This window comes from Gavialis gangeticus, unplaced genomic scaffold (genome assembly GCF_001723915.1).
Source record: "Gavialis gangeticus isolate Ggan-Ray unplaced genomic scaffold, GavGan_comp1, whole genome shotgun sequence".
In the NCBI taxonomy this organism is placed as follows: Eukaryota; Metazoa; Chordata; order Crocodylia; family Gavialidae; genus Gavialis; species Gavialis gangeticus.
Genome location: NW_017729008.1, coordinates 32,470,501 through 32,488,015, shown reverse-complemented (window position 1 = coordinate 32,488,015; position 17,515 = coordinate 32,470,501). Strand labels below are relative to the sequence as shown.

Sequence of the window (17,515 nt, the reverse complement as noted above, 5' to 3'; positions counted from 1 at the left end):
GTCAAGATTTAGTGTCAAAATAGCCTTTGGCTGAAGGAAAAGTACCTTCTTGTGTGTTGATGTAAATAGGCATTCAGTATATGGAATTGTGTGAAATTGTTAACAACACTATTGATTTTTTTTTTTTTTAACTGGTTTGAAAAAGTAATCTTTACTATTATATCACTGCCCTGTATTTCATTCAGAAATAATAATGCATACTGCCTGTAATAAAAATGCTGCCTGTAATAAAACATATTTAAAAGATTACGTTTCAGTTAAAATATTTTACTTTTTATTCAAGACAGAATACAACACTACAAGATACAAAGTTTTAAAGTAATAACAAAAGGTCTCTTCCTAATGCTCCAGTCCAGGCTTTCTGATCCCACCCACTTGGTGATCTCAGCCTGGCTATTAAACTCTTTCACCCAAGTCTTTGCTGCAAATTCCTTGGCTACATTATTTTTCCTTTAATGCGATACAATGTAAGGATGATAGTACAGACAGCAACAAGACCTCTCCTTAAAAGATACTAATCTCACTAAAATATCTATAAGAGCAGAATGCTTGTAACACTATAAAGTCTTAAAACCCTATTATGTTTTTAGCTACACATCACAGGCCCAGTAGTCCTTAACGTATTTTCAGACCTAAGCTATAATTGTTTTTAATTATCTATAGGCCCTTATTTCATTAAGATGAAAAATGCAATAACCAAGGCACTATTCTACATTAACCCACAGATCTTGAGCTTTAGACAAGAAGGTAGGGAAAAAAAATAAACTCCAAAATACAACACACATGAAATGCTCGCAATAATATAAAATATACGTTTTAACTATAAGAGCAGACTTTGTCAGAAAAAAGCACAAAAACAAAAAACAAGATACGGCGCTCAAATAGGAGCTGTTTAGAGAGGAACACAGTAACAGTACAAGTCTGGAAACCAGATCTTCTACCTTCTTTATATAAATGTTTCCTTGCATGCAACATAAGACAATGTCACCTTGCACTGCAGGAATGAGAAGAGAATTAATGTTTACAAAATAGCTTTAGACCTGCACAGCACAAAGTGGCAAGTAAATTAATAAATAAAGTCATTAAACATACAGTAACAATACCATCAAGATACTCATGAAAGGCCCAAGCTAGCAATCTAGTACTTAAGACATTTCAGTGCTGTATAAATAATAAGAAAGCTAGATCTACTCACTAGAATACAGGAAGGGTTAGGAGCTCCTGGTTGTCTCAAGTCTTCTTATATGACCCTGGACAACTAACATCCCCCTGTAGCAGTTTCTCCAACTCTAACATAGGGAACCTCACTTGTCCCAGAGGCACTGCCCTCCAGCACACCCTTAAAAAGGCCTACAAAGGATGGGATTCACCTCCGAGGAGGATTATTCTGCACTGGTCCGGTTCTGCAGGGAACAAACCAGGAAAGCCAAGGCTGCAACTGAACTCCAACTAGCTTCGAGCATCAAGGACAATAAAAAGTCCTTTTTCAGATGTGGACACCTGGAGGAAAAGCAAGGGCAACTCTGGACCCCTGATGAACCAGATGGGGCAACTGACAACTGATGCCCAGGGAAAAAAAAAAAAAAACCCCCCCAAAAAAACAAACCACCTATTAAATGGATACTTAGCGTCGGTCTTTCATCAGTCCCATGGGACGCCCATGCCCGCTACAGGACAGGGAGGTCCAGGTGAGGGAGATCCCCTGCCTTCCATTAATGCTGACCTCGTGAAGGAACACCTTGAGAGGTTGGATACCTTCAAGTCAGCCGGCCCTGACAATCTACACCCCAGGGTGCTCAAAGAGCCAGTGAGCATCATAGCCCAGACTCTGGCACAGATCTTTGAAAACTCCTGGCGCTCTGGTGTACTGCCCGAAGACTGGAAGAAGGCCAATGTGGTGCCTATCTTCAAGAAAGGGAGGAAAGTGGATCCGGCAAACTACAGGCCCATCAGCCTGACTTCTATCCTGGGGAAGATCTTAGAAAAGTTTATTAAAGAGGCCATTCTTATTGGACTGGCCGATGCCAACATCCTAACAGATAACCAGCACAGGTTTGTTGAGGGTAGGTCTTGCTTGACGACTCTCATTTCCTTCTACGACCAGGTGACCTATCACCTGGACGAGGGAGAAGAGATTGATGTCATATATCTTGACTTCAAAAAAGCCTTCGATCTGGTATCCCATGATCACCTCTTGGCGAAACTGGCCAATTCTGGCCCTGGGTCCACCACGATCTGCTGGCTGGAAAACTAGCTCCGTGGTCAGACCCAGAGGGTAGTGATTGATAGAAGTCACTCATCATGGTGTCCTGTGACCAGTGGGGTCCCCCACAGCTCTGTCCTTGGACCCATATTGTTCAACATCTTCATTAATGATGTGGACGTTGGAGTCAGAAGCAGACTGGCCAAGTTCACCAATGACACCAAACTTTGGGGCAAATCATCCACACCAGAAGACAGGCAGGAGATCCAGGCTGACCTGGACAGACTCAGCAAATGGGTGGACAAGAACCTGATAGTGTTTAACACTGAAAAATGCAAGGTTCTCCACTTTGGGAAGAAAAACCTGCAGCACCCTTATAGGCTTGGCAGTGCTATGCTGGCTAGCACTACGAAAGAAAGAGACTTGGGGGTCATCATTGACCACAAGATGAACATGAGCCTGCAATGCAATGCTGCGGCTAGTAAAGCGACCAAAACACTGGCTTGCATCCATAGATGCTTCTCAACCAAATCCCGGGACGTCATTCTCCCCTTGTACTTGGCCTTGGTGAGGCTGCAGCTGGAGTACTGTGTCCAGTTTTGGCCTCCACAATTCAAAACGGATGTGGAGAAGCTTGAGAGCCCAGAGAAGAGCCACACACATGATCAGAGGTCAGAACACAGACCTTACGACAACAGACTGAGAGCCATGGGGCTCCTTAGCCTGGAAAAGCACAGGCTCAGGGGTGATCTGGTGGCCACCTATAAGTTTATCATGGGTGACCTCCAGTATCTGGGGGAACGTTTGTTCACCAGAGCACCCCAAGGGATGACGAGGTCAAACGGTCATAAACTACTACAAGACCGTTTCAGGCGGGACATAAGGAAGAATTTCTTTACTGTCCAAGCCCCCAAGGTCTGGAACAGCCTGCCATCGGAGGTGGTTCAAGCACCTACATTGAACACCTTCAAGAGCAAACTGGATGCTTATCTTGCTGGGATCCTATGACCCCAGCTGACTTCCTGCCCTTTGGGCGGGGAGCTGGACTCGATCTTCTGAGGTCCCTTCCAGCCCTAATGTCTATGAAATCTATGAAATAAGCCCTGCCCTCTATGTGCACACAAAACCTCAAGCAAGGGACAAGTACTTCTGACCAGAAAGATCTCAAGCAGAACCTGAATGGCTGTACACTCCTCTCAGGTCATGAGGACCACCAGTACACCAAGTCTTCTGCTCCCTCCTCCAGGTCCCTGATGAGCCTGCCCAGAGGCAAGCTGTCAAGGAGCCTTTTGGGGCAAATGCTCCCCGCCACTGAACTGACCCATGTCAGCCCTGTTCTGTGCAGGGGGACATCCCCGAGCCTGGATTAGTCCCAGAGGGATCTAGCCTTGTGGGAATGCCTCTCACCCCTGCCAATGTCCTGATTGACATGATAGGGAGCAGAAGCAGTCTCTCGCAGCTGAACCCGTCCCCCCAGGATGGTCCAAACCACAGCACATCTGCCTCCCAGCCCCTGCATGGCTCTGGAAGATCCTGAGGTGGACATGGGGAGGGAAGCAAAGGCAGGCTGAAAACAGCCCGTCTGCCAGGGGGACTGAGGGGTGTGAAGCAGCAGCTCCCTATCGCCCTGTGGCTGGAGAGCTCACCTTGGAGGAGGCTTTTTTATTCTCCAGACAGGAGGCTGGAATGCTTGGCTGCTTATAGACTTTAATGCCCACCCCCCCCAAAAAACCAAAACACCACAAATTATGCTTTAAACTCAGCACACTCCTGCGTCAAGCCAAGAACATGCCCAGAAGAGGCAGCACGTTAGCTGGACCTGGCTCACCCAACACCTGTATAGATCAGGTGCTTAAATGGGACTTTTTCAGTGCTTTTATTTTATAGGCGATTGAATCAGCTTTAGCTAAAAGCACCAAAAAGCCCTGCTGAAGAAGTGCCCGATCTATATAGACACTGCAGAGCTGGGTCATGCGCTGCTTCTTCTGGTAAAGCACAAGTTGTTGTTGGTTTTTTGTGGGTTTTGTTTTGGTTTTTTTTTTTTTTTGCCGGGGGGGGGGGGCTAACGTCTGAAAGCAGCCCTTGTATGCTCCCTCTTGCCAGGTTTTCCAGTGCTGCAAATTTCACTGTCCATACCCTCTCTCGCTCTAAGTTGCTCATGCCCATTCCTGAGCCATCTCAACTGCAGGCTTGGTTGGCCACATAGTCAGGGCTTATTTCTTGGTACCTGGCTTAGGCTTACTCACGACAGAGAAGACATGCTCCAAGTGGCTTAATAGTGTTTTAAGAACAGTACAACTAGGATGAAGCAAATGAGGACTGTCCAACTATAAGGAATTCTACTTTATTAAAGAGACTAATCTTTAAATATAGCTTAAACAAGATTACAAGAAGTACGAGGGTTTTGTTTTTTTTGTTAACGTTTTAAATTACCAGAATTGTCTGCATTAAATATAATGGTGCTTTTCCTCCCAAAATACTGAATCAAATTATTTCCATACCAACAGACTGCTCCTCCTGTAACAAAAAGTTTCAAGTCTGTGGTACAATTGTAATTGTAGCCAGGACATAAAAGGGAAGGAGAGTCCAGACTGAGAAGCACGCTTTACAAGTTATCCTTTCCAGTACAAATGGAAATAGACAATACCAGCATGAACAAATACTTCAGTTCTAGTTTGGGGGTCAGCAACCTGTGGCCCATGGGTTGGATCCAGGCCACCAAGCAATTTTATCCAGACCACAAAAACAAAACACCACCAGCAATTTGGCAGCGGTGGGTAGGGAGGGACGGCCAGGCAGGACGTCCTGCAAGCAGCAGGTCACCCTAAGACTGAGCTGCATCCATTCAGCCCAGCACTACTAAAAGTCTGCCAGCCTCTGTTCTAGTTTTTCAAGGTTCCTCCACTATGAAAACACATTGATAAATAATGTGTTAAACAATCCAAGCCACTAGCAGCAACACAAGCAAACGGTAACTATTTGAAATTGTTCCACATTAACTGAAGTGTCCAGATGGATATTCAAGCAATCTTCTTACGTAAGATACAAAACAAGGTAATTAATGGACAACAGAAATCAACAGAAAGCCCACTTTCTTTAAAGTTTGCCTCAAGACCTGTTTTTGTACACTCACATAGAGCAATATTGATTTATGTGCAGACAGCAGAATTGGTTAAAGATCTTATTACAAAATTTATGCTCAGCAGCAAAAGCCAAAGGCAAGAAAACGTTTATGATCCATGAAGGTCAACAGGTCCCAGTTCTATTTATAGCAGATATTGCTAAGAAAAAGCTTCAAAACTGCTTAGTTTTTCCTTTAAGGTGGTCCCAAGTTATCTGCTGTGGGACTAATCCATTTCACAAGTCATCTTTTTTGGTCCCATAAGCCTACAATCCAATTTGTATAATACAATTTAAGTAAGAAATTGGATTTTTGTATTTATTCTAAGGCAGCACTGGAGCTGGTAGCAGATATTTCTACTTAATCTGCTGTATTTCCTATTCAAGGGGCATTTTAAACACGCTGGAAGTCTTTTCTGCCAGGCCTTTTCATCATCCTGGGAAGGTTTTAGTTGCTGTTTCTGAAATAGTGAACATTGATTATCTGTGGCTATATCTGCCCTAAACGAATTTAGTACTGGTTCTACAGGTATCAATAGCGAGAGCATTAAGTAAGGGACTAACAATGGACATTTTGGCAATGGAGACAGACCAAATGGGAGCAATCAGGCAAGTAGTTTTGGACAAAAATAAGTTGTATGTACCTGGATTTCTAAATTAGCACTAAATCTACTAATTTAGTACAGAAAGAGAGAAAGCAAATGAAAGCACACGGGTCTTTTAAACAGAGTAGAGCCTTTTTGTGTTCTACGTTTTCCGATTATGGGCAGGGATATGTTTTATTGCTGAGCACAAGATACCAGAAATCATGCATAGCAAATACAATATTTTTTTAATAAATTAAAGATCAGGGCTCTGACTGGAGGAACTCACAATTATGCAGCAAATACTCATCTCCCCAGAGATAGTAGCAGTAATGCCAACTCATGAAAAAAAAAAATCACGAGACTCCCAACTTCCAAGTCAAAATAACTCTGACTCATGATCTCCTGACAGAGATCAAATCTGGGAATTTTTTTCTTTTTTTCTTCTGGCACATGTAGAGAGTGCCAAGCTAGTAAGTCTGTGGAGGGGAAAGGGATGGGGGGGGAAGAGGGGAAGTGGGGGCAGATTGAGGCCCCCACGGTGAGGGAAGGAGTGTGGCAGGGCTGGGGTGAATGGGGCCCCACGGGTGGGGGAGGCATAGGGGACACATGCCCCTCAGATTTGTGTGCAGGGTAGAGGTGGGATGCCCACTGCAGGCTGGGGCTTTGTGCCCTGCTGCCTTTGCCCCAGGAATCCCCCCCCCCACACACACACACACTTTAAAAATAGCATCTAAATGATTTACATTAAAAATCAAGAGATTTGCAAGAGTTTGGTCTCATGATTTTTGACATAGTGGGATTGGCAATAAGTGGGACATAAAAAAACCTGCAGATTCAGGAAGCACCAACATTTTATGCTACACAAAGAATGAATGTCAATCATTGAGCAAAAGCCAACAGCAGTCACTTTTCACCTCTGAAGACTGAATGGCAAGGGTGGGGAGCAAGGAAAAAGAAATGCCACAGCTAGTCTCTGCCAACCAACAGAACACAAGGACAGAGCACAGCAGAAATCAAGGGCTATCTTTTCACACATCATAACAACACTGACGATCAGCACATAGGTTAAGTACATAGCATCTTTCAGCCCTACTGTCTTTTTTGTTATGCGATTGTACTCCAATTAATTGGAGTATAAATTGATGTCAGAAACCAGAGGGGAATCAATTATGAAAGGACTGCTATTAAAAGCCTTGGAAATTATAGAAGCTAGGCAATTTCATGGTTGCTATGGTAAGCTTTGACATGATAGACAGAAACCAGTTTTATAGTCCCTACCTTGCCTCACTTTCAAGGCTCCCATCAACAGTCCAGAAATAGGAAAATGATAAGAGCTAGTGAGCTACACACCTGTTAATGCTACAGGACTATATACTTAATGAGCTTTCATTAAGACTTTTGATGCTACAGAGATTTACTCCTATCATACTCCTCCACTTTGCTCCAGCAGTAACAACTAACTGCAGCTTGAAATAAAACTACTGAAATGCCAACATACAAACCAGTCAGCAAAAGCCATTTAATGCAACTAAATGATCACAACAGTGATTTAGGAGAAATTTTTAAAAACAGCTCGCACAGTATGTACACTTCTATACTGAAGAGACACGCATCTTACAATCTGTTGATCAAAGTAAAGGGAAATTTTAAGTCCAAGTCTGGTCAGACTTCCAATATAAAAGAGGCCACTTCTGTTTGCTGTCCGCTTGCCCAGCTCCCAGTTTCAATGTAAATTCTTATTGCCAGATATCGTTGAAAACTTCCAACAAACTACATTTGTTTCTGTTACTTGGCCTTTTCTACCAAGGCCTTAAAATTTCCTCAAGCCATTTTGGCATCAATCTAGGGATCAAACTCACAGACTGGAAGTGTGGAAGAGAAAAAAAGTCAACCTAGTATCACTTCTAGATCATGGACAGCATTCATCTTCATATCAAGATCACCTCTGATGAAGTCTCTATTCATGCTAGAACCACTGCTCGTTCTCAACTACCATAATTTTCAGATTTTGGTACTCTACGAAGCAAGTTCATCACCTCCACAAACCTTTCCCGTCCAATTAAAAAGCTGCCTCTTAAGTTTATGAGCTCTTTAGTCCTTCTCTCAAGTAATATCTACATCTCCTCATGCTAGGAGTGTAAATATTGTTTTAAAAATATTTGTTTAACCTCCTCTAATTATACCGGTTAAACAGTTAACCAACAACACAGCAGCTCAGACGCAGCTGCTGCTGCTGGAAGCCACTCCTTGAGCCCTTTGACTGGTGGGCAGTAGGGAGGAGCCAAGCCCAGCCAGACAACACAGCACATGTGAAGCCCCACCCTGGGAGGGAGGGAGCACCTAATTGCTTAATTGTAAGTCATTAAGCTGCTTGTTGTTTTTCTCTTAGGCTATGGGCACTAGTTTCCACCCCCCAACCACTTCCCTCTTCCTTGATCCTCCCCCCTCCCTCCCTCCCGGGGTACAGTGCTGCTTTCCTTCCCCACCTTCCCTGTACCAGCCCCAAGCTAGAGGATTGCTGATAAGCTAACCGGTTATCACTGCACTTATCTGTTAAATAAGTAAATTGTTTAACCTTTCCCATCCCTAACCCATGCCACTATACTCTTAATCTCATTTGCTGCCTTCTCCCCACAAGTTCCAGAAGACAGGAGTTATTCACTTGTACAGTCACTTGCAACTGAAAAGCAACCTTCTACTATTCTCCCTAAAACTGAATTCTGTTTCAATCTTCCTTGTAAAATCACAAGGATGTGTGCAAAATAACTGGACCTCTATGAAAGTATTTTCAGAAAGCCACCATCCTTTGCAGGTGAAGGCTGGGAGCATGGCCACGACTTCACTACTGGTTTACACCAAAAGGATATTGAGATGCACAGTTTACCATTTGCCAGACTCAAGTATTTTATTTCAGCATAACACCACGAGATATTGTGGGAGCATAGCGATCCTGCATCAAAGGAACCAAAAGACTTGATGCAAGAGTTAGACTGAGAAACTTATCTATCTCCTGTGACTTGAAAAGTGAGCTACAGATAAAACTCAGAGTCTTTGGAAAAGTATTTCTGTCTGAAAGAAAGCACACACAGTGATATAAACATTTTCCACACAGTAATTAAATCATACTTCTAAAAAGGTCAGCTCTTGTGGCGATGAAGAGAAACTTACAGGACCTCAGAAATTTGCAAAGAAAAAAACTCTATAAACAAAGCAATGATGTTTCGAGTTATATGAAAAATAATACAACAATATTCATTCCTGCAGCTTCAAAAAAAAAAAAAAAAATCAACAACAGAAATATTGGGGGGGGAAAAACCCAGGAAGAAAGCAAGCAAAGATTGCATTCCTCTCTTTCTAACTTGATTCTCTGCCTCCTAGAGGTAATTCAATTAAAAAATGTGACTTTAGTAAGATTTTAACTGTTTCTAGGAGCCCAAGGTCTGAGCAATTCAATACTCAACACTAACAGCAGAATGAAAGCTCTTTCATATAAAAGTGCGAGGATTTTCCTGCACCACATTGCAACAGCCCCTACCCAGTTACTCATGTATTTTTCTGTCTTTTTCCATGAAGCCTGCTACAAACAAACTCTGTTATTCTACCAGTAAATAAAACTTAATGAAGTTTTGCCTTCATTATGGACTGAACACTGAGAAGGATATTACTGTAATTATGATCATTATAGCCAGGATGTACTTCAGTGTGGCAAAACAAAGGGAGTAACGACAGTTTAATTCAATACATGATCTTCAGTAAAATGGCTACTATTCTTGCTCTTACCAAAAGAACGCTGGTTCTTAAGTGCGATTCTGGTGATCGAAAAAGGAATCTTCCACAGGTTTCCAGCAGCGTGCATGCCATTTCAATATGGTGGTGAGAAAAGTCGGACAGAAGCATCTGTTATACATATGAACACATAGCATTTTTACGGTTTTTTAGTTGTGGAAAAAAAGTAAAAGATGTTTTAATCAAATATACAAAGTTGTTAACATCTCTGAATTTTAATCCTTATTTTAAAAAGTAAAACTATCACCTTCATCTCGACTTGACTGTTCATATGCTAGCATGTTCTCATACATTTTCATGATGAATGCTAACTTCTAGTCAAAAGGAATACTTTAAAGTAGTTTAGGGGTATAGGTTGTAGCCATGTTGGTCTAAGGACACAGGCAAAAAACTTTGTCTGTCAAGTAGTTTAGGAATTACAGACAAGACTCATATACAAAGGCTCATAACATTTACAAAAATGTAATGCAAACATGTTTCAATGAAGTTATATATGCCTTAGAATGTCCTCGTACAATTTAAACCCAATACACAACAATTCTATACAGAAAAGTATCCTAAAGCAAAACTAATCTAGTTTCAGTGCTCAAGCTGAGTGACAGTTAAACAGAGATACTAACCAGTTACTAGAGAGAAGGGGGGAAAAAAAAAAAGATGATAATGGGACTTTTAGAATTTAGAGAGGTCTAAAAACCATAAAGATCATCACAGGCAGGGTACTGTCACGGTGCACACAGTGTTTATAAAAAGGAAAGTGAAGACAGATTTCTCACTTTGAAAATATCTAAATTTCAACTGGGGGAAAAAATGTAAGCAGCTAGGCTTCACCTCATATCGAACATACATTTGGAATTGAATTAAGTTCCACGTTCTGAGCAGCCTTGCTCTTTTTCTGATCAGCGACATGTGTTTGCCTATTGGGATGGCCTAGCCCAGGGGTAAGCACCATTTTTTGCCAGAGTGCCGAAAAAACCACAATGTCTACCTTGTAAGGTGCCAGAATACCAGCACACAACAAAGACAAAATTGGGCACGGTGGGTGGAATGACATGGCAGGATGCACTGCATATTTAATACAGTTAATAATCATAAATGTTGCTTTTTTTTTTTTAAACAGTAAATCAAAGGTTTTCTAAAAATTCTAAACCTGGTAACAATCAATAAAACTTCATGAACTGCCTCTGTACTTGTGAATTTTTTTTTCTTATTAAGCATGTTGTGATGAGAGGGGGAAGAGAGGGAGAGAGGAGCAGGGAGTAGCAGGCACTGGGGGAGTCACCGTGGGCAGGCTGGCCTGGAAGGCTGCAGTCGGAGGAGAGTGGGGGTCAGGTGGGGAGCGGGGGCTGCCCCAGGGCTCTGCAGACTCAGGCCACAGCAGGGGTGCCCAGCAGCACTGGAGGTGGGGCCCAGCCTGCCCACGCAGCTCCACAGGGATGGGGCACAGTCACCCTGGCCACGAAGGGATGGTGCCTGGCTGGGGCAAGACGCTGGGCTCAGAGGGCTCCCTGCTTGGCCTCCGTGCGTGCCGGGTACAGCACGAATGGGAGCTGCAGCCGCAGGCTGTTCCCCCAGGCTTTGAGAACAGCCACCGCTCAGGGCCTAGCTGACGGGAGGCCTGCAGCACAGCCTCTCTGTGAAGTACCTGGCCCTGGCCCCTTGAAGGAAGCTGCGGATGGGCAAGGCCTGGGCCCAGACAAGCTGGGGCAGCCACAGTGGCTCTTCCCAGGGTCCAAAAGGTTCCCGCAGCCAGGCCGTTGCACTGGGGACGGCTCTGCCCTGCTTGCACTGTGCCCAGCGTGCAGGGAGGCCGATCCCGGAGAGGAAAGCCCCCTAAGCCTGGCGTCCTGCCCCAGTCAGGCAGCATCCCCTTGCATTCACGGTGGCTGAGGCCCATCTCTGTGGAACTGCCCAGGCCGGGCCAGGTCCCAGCACAGGAGCCACTGGGCACCCACACCTGCCCGCCCACCACAAGTCAAACCCACAGAGCCCTAGGGCAGTCCCCACTTCCCACCCAGCCCCTGCCTTCCTAAGGGCCCGACTGAGCTGGCTTGGCCACAGCGCCTCCCCCCACACCACCCAGACCCTGCCCCAACCAGTCGGTCCCAGCACTTGGCACCCCAGTGCTGCCCCACCCCGGTGGGACAGGTTGGCTGCCTGTCTGGGCCCAGAGCTCTGCCACCCGCTGGAAGCCTCCAGGGCAGCAACCCTGCACAGCACCTGCCACAGCCCCTGCCCTGCCCACCCGCAGCTCCCTCCAGGGGCCAGCTGAGCTGAAAGGTGCAGCCAGGGAGCAAAGGGCGGGGGCCGTAGAACACAGACAGCATCCCTGCCTGTGTTCTCCTGTCTCTGCTCCGACGCCTGCCGCAACACTGGGACTTGTGGCTGCACAGGAGAGCCCAGAGCAGCAACTTTAAAAAAAAAAGCAAAAACATTTTTTAACAATTTTCTTCCATGCCTGCCTCCCGGTGCGCCAAGAAAAATGTCTCCCTGTGCCACTAATCACATGTATGCCAGGGGTTGCCGACCCCTGGCTTAGCCTCTCGCACTCAAAGGAGCAAGTGAAAAGCTGCTTTTTATTATTTCATTGTCAAAAACACAATCTTGAAATAGAGATCATATCCAGTCCTAAAAGGAAAGTTGCACGACTGACTACAGATAGCTAATTTGTCTTCTGAGAAGAATCAGCAGAAAGTCTTTTATTATGCAAAAGAAAGAAGTATATCTTAACTGATTCTTATTAGCAGTACTGGAGATTATCTGTTTTACTATTTTTAAAGTGTTCAGTTTCACAATCACTTTAGAAACACGCCTAGAATATTTCAAAGTTTCAATTCATGAATGCAAGCAGCCTTTTACGAGCGGAAAAACAAAGGCCAAAGGGCAAAGTTTATCTTCTTATAGTAAAAACACTTGCAAGCATGTCACAACAATACTAACCTTTAAACAATGTAGGGTGTCATTTTTGGAGAACATCTTAAACTTCGTAAGCTCTCCAATAAATCTCACAGTTTTATTCTTTGTCTCAATATTGATCTGGTCCTTTTTTCTCACCTGCATAAAGAAACAAATTTGCATTTAACTCTATACTAATCAGAAATTTGTACCTATTACACATTTCTAATGCATTTCATTTCATTCATTCTAAACATGACTGTTAAGTCTGAGAGTTCAGAAAGTTGAAGATTTCCAGTTTGGCTCCTCCTATTACATCTACACATTTCTATGGCTTTCTACCTTCCCCTTCCAATTGTCTTCTCAGGACAATTTTTCCCCAGCCCACTGATTGAATTAACCCTACAGATTTTGATTCCACAAGTCTTTTTTTTTTTTTTTTAAAACATGGAGCATTTTCCTCCAACATGTCTGCAGCCATACAGATATAGTGTGTATGACAACTTAACATCACTCTGCCCAGTATCTTGTGGCTAGAGGCGCATCGATAAAGATTTTCTTGGCTGATATTGAGAGCTAATTATCAGGTAGCCATATCAACTGATACCAATCCGATAGCTGATTTAGAGGAACGCAGCCAGGCAGCTTGGAAAGCAGCATCCAGCTGGTAAGTCTGAGCTGGGAGGAACAGGCATGAGGGGGGCAGACTGAGGCCCCAACAGTGAGGGAGGGAGTGGGGAAGCAGCAAGGGTTGCCCAGCGAGGGCAGGGCAGGGCAGGGCTGGGAGCGGAGGTGGCTCCCTGCCACTGCATGCACCCCTGGGGGAGGCATAGAGGGGCAGATGCCGCCCTGGGATTTCTACATGGGGCAAAGGCAGGCTGCCCCCTGCTATCCATTATCGTTTACACAAAACAACTTCTACGTTTTAGAGCTCCTAGTGATTAGAAGAAAGGCAAGCCTAAGTCATACTGGAATCTGAATTAATTTTAATTGCATCCTAGCACTGGAGTTGAAAATGGCACTACGTGTCATATACACATATAATGTGTACAGACAAATGGTGGGTGTCAATAAATAAATAAGTGTACAAAGGAATCCAACATATTATATAGCAAAGTAATCTGATTAGGAAAATGGTACTATTCTAGGATAATTGAGCTACAGAACTTTCTATAACATTGAAGTCAGAACCTGCTCCAGTGAATTTAACTTACAACAAGCTCCCCTCTGCCCCAAGAATGGTAACAGGTTGCTTAATCTGAATGCAATAAAACAAACCAACAAAACATACATGAAATCTGAAATCCCCTTTCAGCATGGAACAGAGATCCTCTGCAACATCAGACATACAGGGATGCAGCGTGGCAACCAGCCTTGCATAAAACGGTAGCAAATCCAACCTGCAAAACAAGTTACACACATGTATAAAACAATAGGGCAAAATAAAATAAAAGAAATAAAAATCTGTGTTACTTTAAAATGTATTGGCTTTCAGGACATTTCAGTTTTTGTATAGCAAAGACAACGCACTTAGAGAAAATTATGCACACACTGTATTGGCTTATACTTAAATTATATTTTTGCTTCCTATTAGAATGTCTCACATTTCATTTCCTTAAAAAAAAATTTCTTTAAGTGAAAAAACTCAACTTGAACTATGAAGTCAAGACTTTATCTCCATAAAAGTACATATTGTTATCCTTCATAAATTCAGAGAAATTCAAAAGGAAGTTTACAAGCCTGTCAACACTCAAAATGACATTTCCTGTAGGCAAACAATTCATAGATACTAATGAGAACTGGCATTAAAAAACAAACATACCAGTAAAAGGAGCCCTTTATTTTCGAGGTAAACTAACTTCTGAATGACTAACAGCACTATAACGAAAAGGAAAGCTCAAGAGAATGCCCTATATAAAATTGCAACAAAAAAAATCAAACTCAAACAACTTATCTTTTCCTGCAAAAGATAACCTTTTGCAATACTAATACTGTCTGTAATTGCTCACCGGTTTTAAAAGCTTATTTACCTTTACATTTCCTTGATTATAACCACTGAATACCATTTACATATCTTACAATCCCTACTTTCTTTTCCAGATTTCTCTCCCATTATTTCAGAATGCAGCTTATACTTTCCTTTTTACATTGCACCTTGTTCATTTTCAAACACTAAGCTCAGAACTTGGTCTGCATCGAAAAGTTTAACTAGCACCTGAAAACCCTTTTGAATTGGGTGGTGAGCTATTCAGTCACATAATCCCTCTTTCCAAGGAACAGACTGTAAATCAGAAAACTTTCAGACAAAACTAGGAGAGGTTCCTAAGAAATCCTATACCAAACAGATTTAAAGTTCTTTATGGCTTCTTTAAGGCTCTTTATGGCTGATATATCTCGAGCAATTCATGTACTATGGAAAAGCAGGAAAGAGGGGTCTCTTGAGGTCATTTACAGTCAAGGGAAGTCAGGAATAGTGGCAATACCAGCAAAAGAAAATACTAATCTTCCCTTAAGATTTTGTCTTGGGAAAGGTGGTTCTAAAGATTACCAAATTATTCATTTTAAAAACTTGAGTTTGTTTTTAGATGGAATTTTAAAAAGCTAAAACAATAAGGTTTCAAGGTTCAATCATGCAAGATTTTGAGTACAATCACTCTCAGCCTACAAACATTTAAGTACATGCTCGTATGTTTACCTGATGGGGACAAGAATGCTTGGGACTTTGTAGTACCCTTAAAGAATAAGATGATACTGAATTATTTTACAAATTAGCATCTCTCCCCCTGAAAGATACCAAAGGCCTTCACAAGCCAAACCCATAAGCAAACTATGGCCATACTACATGCAGCTGTTTCTGGGTTACAGAACAGCAAACAGGCTGGAAATAAACATATAGCACATTGCACAACAGGAGCTGGAGCAAATCCTTAACATTATGAGATCTCTAACATCTACATAGGAGTCAATTTAAAATTTTCAACTGAAAGACCTACAGTAACTTATGCAGCTTCTGCACCTTTGAAAGGCAGGAAGCCAAGCTGGCTCCTACTTATGTCATAGAAATCCCAGTGAAATATTGCAACCATGTAAGTTAAATGTTTAATGGCTTTTATTCTCTCTCGTGTTAACCAATAACCTAACTTGTATTTGTATTTTCAAAGGTGGCTGGAACTCAGTCAAGGATGACTACCCCGAGCTAGTTACTGTCATAGGTTTTAAACATCTATTCATTAACTATTAACTCCAGGAGAAGAAATAAAAGTCTTAACAAAACAAAAAGGATGTTATTGCCAAGGAGAGGTTGAAAGAAGTGTTATTCTGAGTTTGTTTGGGTTATTTTATGGCTGCTCAATTCCACTCTTAAAAAGGAAAAAAAAAAAGCGTGAAGATTTGTTTAGATCAAAAGTACTTGCCTAATGAAAGCTATTAATTTTATCTCTGTAAATCCCACATACCTGGGGAAAATTAATTCTTAGAGCACATTGTTGCTGTTCCATCAGAGAACACAAAAGGTTTGTTCATGGGGGAAAAATACCACAAGTGTGTACTTCCAAATAGGTGAAATATAATAAAGAAAAGCCTGGGGTCAATTACTGTGAAACTGGAAGCCACAGAGAGATCATGTCTATTCTCTCTCATGCATGATGAGATTACGCTGTGCAACAGTAGGCAAGAGAAGATTAAAGTGTACAACAGCACCACCAACTGGTACCTGAACTCTGCATTCAAACTAACTCCTGTTGTGTTTTCATCTGACAGCCTATTCCATCACTAATATTTTGCCCTTTGAGACAGCTGAAGGACAACTCAGTAAGTCCACTTTTTTCCACTGAGCATGGCCAAAAAGGAATCACTTAAAAGTCAGACGCAAAGCCCTCTCTACCTTCTTGACGCAGGTGCTCTAGACTGAATCACAGCCTGACTTTTAGATCTTGTTATATATTTATCGTATCATTCAACCAGGCTGTGTTTGTGCCCACTTAAAGATGTTTAGGGGCTAATTAATAAATGCATCCATTCACCAAGGGTTGCCTGAAGCGCAGCTTAGCAGAATTTAGTTGCTCAAGTCCTAGCATTCAATCCACAAAAATCCCCACCTATCCATTTAATTATATATGATACCAGATGTACTTAAGTTTTCATCAGGATAGTTCCTTAAGACAGCTAAAGTTATCTTAGCGTGCATGGCCAGAGGCAGCCCCATCTCAAATGACAGAGTTCTGTAGTGTCTGTCTCAGAACCTAACCCTGTTTGAGATTCACACACTAGGCTTGTAGAAACCCAACTCATCCTATGCATCCTGTAAATGGGGGCAACAGAAGGGAGCTGTGCATGCAACATGGGGAGATCTGGGCTTCCTGCAAGACAAGAGGAGTCAGTTTGCCCATGCTGCACATGTGTCCAGGAGGGAGGCCGCCCTGCTCATGCAGTGGAGGGGCGCTAGGTTGGTCAGGCTTCCAGCATGGCGAGGAAAGAGCTGGGCTGCTTGGCCTGCACATGCAGACAGAGGAAAACCGGTTTGCCTGAGCTGTGTGCATAGCTAAAGGACAACCAAACTAGGGGGAAGCAGGGCTGTGTCCACAGTGTGTGTGGCCCAGCGGGTTCTAGCCCCCTGAAGTCAGACAGCCCTGTCCTGGGGAACAGTTTCTACTAGCATTTCTGGATTTTAACTTAAGTGACTGGAGAACTTGGAACCCCCCTTAGTAAGATGCCATCAATGTTTTCTGGATCTGGAGTTCATCTGGAGTGTAATGCTGGAAAAATGTTCAATTATTTACTTTTATAGAACCTATCAATAGGACTGCACTGTTCAAATAAAACAAAAGAAAACCTACTACTGAACTGATGGGCATCAGAATTCAGTTAGCCAACAAGATACTATCAGTAACTCTCCTAAAAAAAAAAAAAAAAAAATAAAAAAAAGAAA

General features: G+C 42.8%; 1 protein-coding gene across 3 annotated transcripts in view; it reads right to left on the bottom strand.

Moving 5' to 3' along the window:
• UPF2 (UPF2 regulator of nonsense transcripts homolog (yeast)) overlaps nucleotides 1-17,515 on the bottom strand; it is a 127,582-nt gene that overhangs the window by 63,254 nt on the left and 46,813 nt on the right. For all 3 annotated transcript variants that reach the window (XM_019509566.1, XM_019509565.1, XM_019509568.1), the window contains 3 exons: nucleotides 13,880-13,988; nucleotides 12,634-12,747; nucleotides 9,691-9,807 (listed from right to left, as the gene is read on the bottom strand). In XM_019509566.1, coding sequence (XP_019365111.1) covers nucleotides 9,691-9,807; nucleotides 12,634-12,747; nucleotides 13,880-13,988 — 340 coding nt within the window. The remainder of the gene's footprint in view (nucleotides 1-9,690; nucleotides 9,808-12,633; nucleotides 12,748-13,879; nucleotides 13,989-17,515) is intronic.